General features: G+C 37.6%; 1 protein-coding gene across 2 annotated transcripts in view; it reads left to right on the forward strand.

Moving 5' to 3' along the window:
- DPH6 (diphthamine biosynthesis 6) overlaps positions 1–7,026 on the forward strand; it is a 217,788-nt gene extending 210,762 nt beyond the window's left edge. For both annotated transcript variants that reach the window (XM_074868193.1, XM_074868194.1), the window contains one exon: positions 6,709–7,026. In XM_074868193.1, coding sequence (XP_074724294.1) covers positions 6,709–6,824 — 116 coding nt within the window. In that variant the 3' untranslated portion in view covers positions 6,825–7,026. The remainder of the gene's footprint in view (positions 1–6,708) is intronic.
- Positions 7,027–8,095: the final 1,069 nt, after the last annotated feature.

Consider the following 8,095-nt stretch of genomic DNA (forward strand, 5'->3'; position numbering starts at 1 on the left):
ATAAGCAAATCATTCATTTTTCTTGTATCTCCCATGAACAGTAAATTCCATGGCTGCTACCTTGCACACTCGCAACTTCTTTCTGATTCTGAGAGCAGGAGTTATCAGTAAGGCATGCAGGGAAACACAGCTCATCTTCCTCTTCCTCTTCCTCTTCCTCTTCCTCTTCCTCTTCCTCTTCCTCTTCCTCTTCCTCTTCCTCTTCCTCTTCCTCTTCCTCTTCCTCTTCCTCTTCCTCTTCCTCTTCCTCTTCCTTTGCTCAGCTGTAGAAATAGCTGCTCCAACTCCTGTGGGTGCCCATCCAATCCTACAGCAACTTTCATTATGTTTTCACTGTAGCCTGTGTGAAAACATTGCTAGAACTTAGCAATTAGAACTTTAGGGTTTGGGATAGGTTCCAAATGAACAAGAAGTCCACTACACAAACAGGACTAGCAATAAAATATAATAAAACTGTAGTCTTCCCTTTATGGAAGATTTTTATCTCAGTACAAGAAAGACAGGGACTTGTTGGGGTAGGTCCAGAGGAGGGCCACGAAAATGATCTGAATGGTGGAACACCTTCCCTGTGAGGACAGGCTGAGAGAGTTGTTGTTCAGCCCGGAGAAGAGAAGGCTCTGGGGAGACCTTATAGTGGCCTTCCAGTACTTAAAGGGGGCTTATAAGAAAGATGGGGGCAGACTTTTTTAGTAGGGCGTGTAGTGATAGGACAAGGGATGATGGTTTTAAAGTAAAGGAGAGTAGATTCAGACTAGCTATAAGGAAGAAATTTTTTACGATGAGAGTTGGTGAAACACCAAAACAGGTTGCCCAGAGAGGTGGTAGATGGTTTCTAGATCCCTAGAAACCTTCAGGGTCAGATTGGACAGGGCTCTGCCTGAAGATGTCCCTGCTCATTGCAGGGTGGGTGAACTACATGACCTTTAAAGGTCCCTTCCAACCCAAACTATTCTATGATTCTATGATTTTATTTGGTGAATGGTCTGCTGGGTGAAGTGTTACCCTGATTTGTTGTGCCTATGACTCACAGTATTTTATGACCAAAATGGCAGAGTCCTATCAGTCTGGATCCTAATAAACGTACCCTTCACAGAGGAGGTTGCAATCATCTGAAATGGTTCTTTGGTATTAGGGACAAGCTGAAAGAGGATGGTTAACATTGGCTTTAGTGCTTCCAGTCCAGGCTGTATTTTCAGCTGTTATGTTATTACTTGAAAAAGACATTTTCATTGTTACAACTAAAACTAGTTTGATGCAAGAAGCAAGAAGCCCTTGAGTATAGATGAGTCCACAAATGTAAGACAAACTTAAATGAAACATGATGAATCCTTGAAGATACATTTTTATGAAAGAATTGTTTGCAAGTACAGACATGCAGATCTGAGTGGCTGCTTTGGCAACTGACCAGGCATGTGTTTGTAGAGACCCGAGTTCCAAATGCAACTGCAACGCCCTCTGTAATTTTTTTTTTTTTAATTTTGGGGTATGTGTATTTTACAAATAGGTCTGAAACAGTAAATTTGTGGGTGTCTAAATTATGCCAGTTACTTTTTAATTTTTTTTAAACAAATGTTCTTATGTATTTACTATTTAACAGGAAAGCTCATTCATCAATTGTTGACTTTGAAACAAGGGAGAGAAATCTAGACAAAACTTAAGAAATCATCACAACACAGATTAGATTTGGAAAGTTATGTAGCAAAGAACACAAACAATTTTCATAGTTTCGAAGTCTGGCTTACATAATCACAGATTTAAAGCAGTTTCACAGCCTTATCCAAGTTCATATTGGTCATTTGTCTCATATATCATGGCAACAGACTTCCCCTGCAATTCAGAGCAGCTGGTTAACTCATATTCAGATAAATAACCCAGGCCAGAGTGATTGAAGTGCATCATCAGTATTGCATGAAGGAGCTTTTAGCATCTCTAAAGATGTGCCTAATCTGGTCTGCCAAAAAGTGCCACAGAACTCCCCTTGTTACCAGTCCTTAACAAAACTCAATTACACCCCAATCACCATTAGAAGTCTGCAAATCATCACTATCTTGATATTATAAATAAGTAGGCAAAGACAGACTGTAACTCACTCCAAACCAGAAGGACCAAGGGAAATCAGTGTAATAACCAGGATAAATAATCAGCAGTGGTTTACTTCCAAAGCAAGTTCCGTTCTATCCTCCTAAGTTTAGTTATTGTTGATTTCCCTCTTTTTATGCGTATGAATGTTTCCCACCTGAAAAAAAAAAAAATATCAAGACTGACTTCAGATTTTATAATTTTGGAAGAAATTTATAAAAGCATTGAGTAGAATGTCTTTGGCCAGTTTTCCCTGGAACTGGCAGGCTTTTAGTATTTGTGAAGATCTAGCTGACATGTTTTCAAAATGGAAGCACAATTATTTACAAGATGTTGCCTCCATTTTTACTGTGGTCAGAGCAATTTTGGAAACCCAGTCCCTTAACAGGGAAATATAACCAACGTGAAATAATGTCATCAAGAATAGTAAAGAAAACCATAAGGTACTGCATGAAAAGTCAAGTATTGGACTATGCAAAATGTCCACATTATTGTCATTTAAAATCTTCACAGCTGCAACAAAAATCAGCACAAAATCACATTTTGCAAAGTGACTCACTTTCATGTTCCAACAGTATATTTTTGTTCACTAGACTTGTTTTTATTTTGGACAGAAAGGTCTTTATTACAATGAAGCAAGCAAATTGTACAGGTTTTGTTTTAAAACCTTATATTCCACTAAATCATTTTATATTAAGTAAAAGTGTGGGGAAAACCCTGAACTGTAAAAACAGATAATTTTTTAAAAGCACATTTTCCTTCCTTGCTATGGTTGTAAACCACAGTCAGCTTGATGTTTAAGCAAGGGAGGGAGGGTCTCCAGTTCCCGTGTTTCACCTTTTCATTGCACTGCCTGATCATTTAAGGCAGAGGCTTCTTCCAGACAGCTTTAATTAAAGTATGCTGTGAAACTGCATATAGATCAATGGAAATGATCCATAACAAGAGGCTAATCATGTATTTGACATGTTCAGTCCAGTTCAATCACCTTCTACCATTTCTGTGGCTTTACATTCATGTGGCAAAGCCCTGAATGTGTATATGTATTTTTTAATCCATCTCATTAGTGACCATATGCTTTGGCTTCAAGGGAGACAAGAACTGTCTGCAATCTGCCAGGGATTTAGGGACATCAATAATTTGTGAATAGTCATGTTGGTACTGGTCGAAGGGTTAAGTGTTCTGCACACCAGGGGCACATCTTTTGGGACTGGAACTCTTAGTCAACTGTTAGGAACCTGATCCCCTGTGACGCATCTTTTCAAAGTACATGCTGTATGTCAGATCTCTCAGCTGAAGCAATGGAGCTTTATTAGCTCAGGGATTTAAAAACCTGCTCTAAGCAATGTAACAATATCTTTTGGTTAAAAAGTGAAGGAAAGATAGTAGTTGTAATATGAAAGTGATTTTTTATGTACTGGACTAAATGTGATCTTCCTTTGTGTTACCATTTTCCTTTTCAATAGGAGCTATTAGATTACCCCTCCCTTGCAAATATCCAGTGACACAAGAGTATGGCAGCAATAATGGGGACCTGATTTTGGAAGCATAAGTGGATTCTGTGGCCTCACCTCATACTGCCTAAATCCTGCTGAAGCCAATGACAGCACAGATGTAAACATCATCTTCCTAATCATTTGGAATGACCCTTTAGGGACTCCCAGGACATTGTTTTATCTATTTCATGTGAAAAGCACCTTTAAAAACAATAGCTTACAGTGTTAGATTGTCCTATGTTACATGGAAGGGCTGCTAAGTCAGCGTGAGAGATCATCAAACTATTAATCTCAGCATCCTGTCCTTACAGAGGAATGGCAGAAATAGACTATAATACCAGAAATTTTGGTGAGAGAGGGAAAGACTTTGAATTATTTTTGTTCATTTTAAGTTTTAGTTATGTCCATATCCCTCAGCTGTACCCAGGTCAATACAAAAATGCACAGTGGTGCAGAAAGAAACGCCATACGGAACCTGTGCCCTGAAGCTCTGCTGATCAGTTGGGAGTAGCACGGATCCATCTTACAGGATGAAGCTCACCTGCTTTCAGCAAATTTTATGTAGTAATAATAATTAATGTGGACTGTCACAGGAAATGATTTTTCTTTAATAAACATTCTGTATCAGGACAGGTTAAATAACTTTAAGACCAATATCAATCATATATAGCTGCTGTTAAAGCTCCAGTAAACACACTCACTGTAACCCTCTGTCCTTTACTTGGTTTCACTTTTAAGATCAACCTTTATAAGTATGGCATGCAACTAAGCAAACATTTCCGTAAGTGATATAAAAGAATGAAATTTTCGAAATCTTTGTATTCAAGCAGTTACATACTTCAGAAAACACTCATATTCATGACTGAGGCTCTTATTTAACTAAAAGCATAACTTGCTTGAGTGAAAAAATAGAGGTTGTGTCTTTATTAGTGTCACATCATAAAAAATATACAGTTAATATTGGAGGATTTAGAGTAACTTATTATAGCAGATAAAACATATATCTGTCAATTTTTTAATTGTGTCAACTATGATTACATAGGCTGCCACAAATTTATTAATTGTACATTGTCTTCTGTGGGACCTTAGAGTACGATTTTACTGTTTTAGAAGACCCAGTCTCCACTTTTCAGGGGAAATTTGCATGAGCAGACTTTTATCCACAGTTTTTAAATGTATAAAAATGCACATCTAAGATAGAATGTTTTCATATCAAACTACTTGATTTATAAGTATAACAAAACATTTAGAGGCATATGTCCCAGATTTTTATCCACGTTTCAATTATATGTGTAGGCTTTGCTGCAGCAGTTTGCACTTGCAATAGAAAAGGTGGTGGTCTTTTGGAAAGGTGCTCTATCTGGCTGTCACCCAAGTCCACTAAGGCACATTCAAATGTAAATATTTATGTCTATTTTGTCCACCTCAAAAAAATTAAAAAATAGAGTTATATTTCCAGATAGCCTCACTTTCAAATTCTCCCTTTGAAAGTAATACCTGATTTTGTTGTGGTAGCTTTTAGCACTGTTCCACAGCTTTTAAGCCTGTGAAAAAAGTTAAAGACTAAAATTATATTTTCACAATTTGAATTGAGGAAACAAAGGAAATGTAATTTTAATAGGGGGTGGAACTAGTGTTTTTTGAGGTTGCTTGCCCTTACCCACTTCCACTTGATGCCTTCTGAGCCAGCTTAGCTATAAAGTTTCCTGAAGTCAAAATTTAGAATGAAAATGTTAACTGATGCTTAATTATCGGGTCATTGGTGAATATCTGCAATATATAGACACACAACATGAAGTCCTTTGACCTTTGAGGTGACTGTTGATATTTGGCTCACCCTTGTCTGTTTTCACCTCTGATGTCAATGATGTTAATACAAAAGGAAGTCAGCAGAATTTCAGAAGACTGGTACTGTCTTTGCAATTTTTCGTAGGTAGCATTGCCAGTATTACATTAATTTGTGCTACTGCTGCCAGGTAACAAGAGAGAAGAGTTTTGGCTTCAGCCAATACAAGTGCAAAATTCCTGTTTTGTCCTGGATGAGGTAACACTTTGACTGAACTGCCTATTCACAGTTTCACGGGCAGTGATGCCAAAAAGAAAAGCTCTGACAGTCTTCAGGTTCTGCCCTCTTTACACCGTCTCTAGCCAAGACTGTTTAGTGTTATAAAGAATTGCCATAATCACAGAAGCTACAGACAGAAATAACTTATTGAAACCAAAACCCATGCAGGTCATACCTTACCATTAGGAAACTGTCTTTTGGAGGGTCATTTGGAGGGTTTTTGGTAGTCTTCTTTAACGGTTCTGTGTGGCTGGATTTGTAGCATGTCCCCTGAGGCAGCAACATGACCAGAAATGTCTTGATGCTGAGTTTACATTTTCTATTCTTTTGTTTTCCATATTCTCTTAATTAGATCTTCTCCACTATTAATTCTGTTCCCATAATGGACTTTAAATTTACAAACTTCTGCCACGCATACCAGTCCCTTTAGAGCTCTTTATAGCCAGATTCTGTATTTTTAGCAGCTTGAATCTCTCTATAATTCTAGATATGCAGTCATGTATGTTGCCATCCCTGGACTTCGTCCATTATATCTTCAGCACAGCATACTTCCATTGATCTCAAATGGAAATCATGTTCATAATGTTTTAAAAAAAATGGCCCACTTTAACTTCTAGCAGATTGATGCACCACAGTGGGACTTGAGAGCAGAATTTTGTTTACAGACAACTATGTGCTGATCATCCAAATATCAGAAATGACAAAGAACTGAATTTCAACTGGCCTTTAGTTATTTTTACTACCTGCACTTAGTTTCAGCTTGCTATATCTGTAATCAACAGACCACTCACTCACTCAAGGTTGAGAAACATGCTTTTAACTGTTTTGCTGAATTTTATGGCCTTAGGCAACATGTAAAGTTAATCTCAAATTAGTCGACAAGGAGGTGGGAGATGATGATTCTTCCTTCTACATGAAGTGAAAATTTAGAGTTGCATTTCCCTTGCTTTTGTTAATTGCTACTCCACAATAATTTCCAAAAATGTATTTAGAAGTCATTTTTCAGAGGTAGGACACAATAAAAAATGAGACAAAGAGGATTCATTAATTGTTTTGTTTCTATTTTAGGACTGCAAGAACACCTTGAAAAATATTTGGGCAAGAAGACCCCAGCTCTGATTTTAGTACCTGTGGTGGATTTACCTGGCAAGGAAGTTATGCATGTAATGTGCTGGCTAAGCTAGCAATTCAAAAGAAGTGAGTTGATATCAAAACACACTTTCCATCCAGGAGAGAACAAAGAAAAAACCTGATCATAACTGTGTTGGATACTTTCATTAAGCAATATTGTTTGATTCAAGCAAAGTCATATTTAGCTTGTTAATGATGCCTCATGATATGTGACAGAATCAGCTTTGTATGAACAATAAAGGTTTCTTTTCAAAATATTGTGCTTTTTTCTCACTTATTTTTAGATATGTTCTGGTAATAGCAGGTGGCTCTTGGGAGATGTCAGTTGCTCTGATCACATCAGTTCTTTTGTTTGATATATTTAGGCCTGGTTACAATAAGCTGATTGTAACTTCACATCTTTTGGATGGAGGTGAAACCAGAACATTAGCTCCAATACTGTTTTAAAGACTTGATTCCTTCCAATTTTATGTTGAATTTACTGACTTCAGGTCAACTCATGAAGACCTTATTTTTGGCCAGATTTTAACCCTTTTCTTGAACCAGTGAAGAATTATTCAGAGGGGTTTTCAAGATGCACATTGTACCAAAGCAAATAATGGAGATGATGGACAGACTGTAGGATTTGCCATCCTGCTTTCTGAGGCAATAGTGGGTATCATCGTGCTTTACATCTGGTAGACAGCTCTTATTAAAGAGCTACCAGTATTCCCCAGGGCTTCAGTCTTCTCCAGAAAATCAACAGGAGTTTTAGCACTGCTTTCATTAAAACAGGCTCAGGCATACAGGTGAAGATCTTATCGATTTCATTGCAACTGATATTTTACTCATAACATAAGATCAGTATAGGAGAGAAAGCCTTTTGGACTCTGCTTGAGGCAGTAAGGCACTGTAGAGAAATCTTATTTTCAGACAAAGGCTATAAAATTAAACCTTCAATAAAGAGTATCAAACGCTTGCCCTGCCTACGTTCTATATCTATATATTCCCACTGCTTCTCTTCCAGCGTGTGAGCACTGGAGCTACATGACCAGCACTCCAGCATATATCTGAGATACTTCCACAAAAGTCAACTGCATGGCAGTATGTTTACATTGGGGTGACTAAGACGTGGACTTAGCACTCCAGCTTCATTTTTTTACCCACTACAGGATATGCACTGGGCAGCAGTTGATACAAAACCAGTGACCAAAGATAAGAGGATCTTCCTCTGTTAGATACTTTGTATGTCCAGCATATTATACTATACTGATCATTGAAAATAGAGACTGTTAAATGTTGTTTTCCTTACTATTGCATCAAGTAATATAGCAGAGCTGCCATA

Source organism: Strix uralensis, chromosome 4 (assembly GCF_047716275.1).
Source record: "Strix uralensis isolate ZFMK-TIS-50842 chromosome 4, bStrUra1, whole genome shotgun sequence".
Lineage (NCBI taxonomy): Eukaryota > Metazoa > Chordata > Aves > Strigiformes > Strigidae > Strix > Strix uralensis.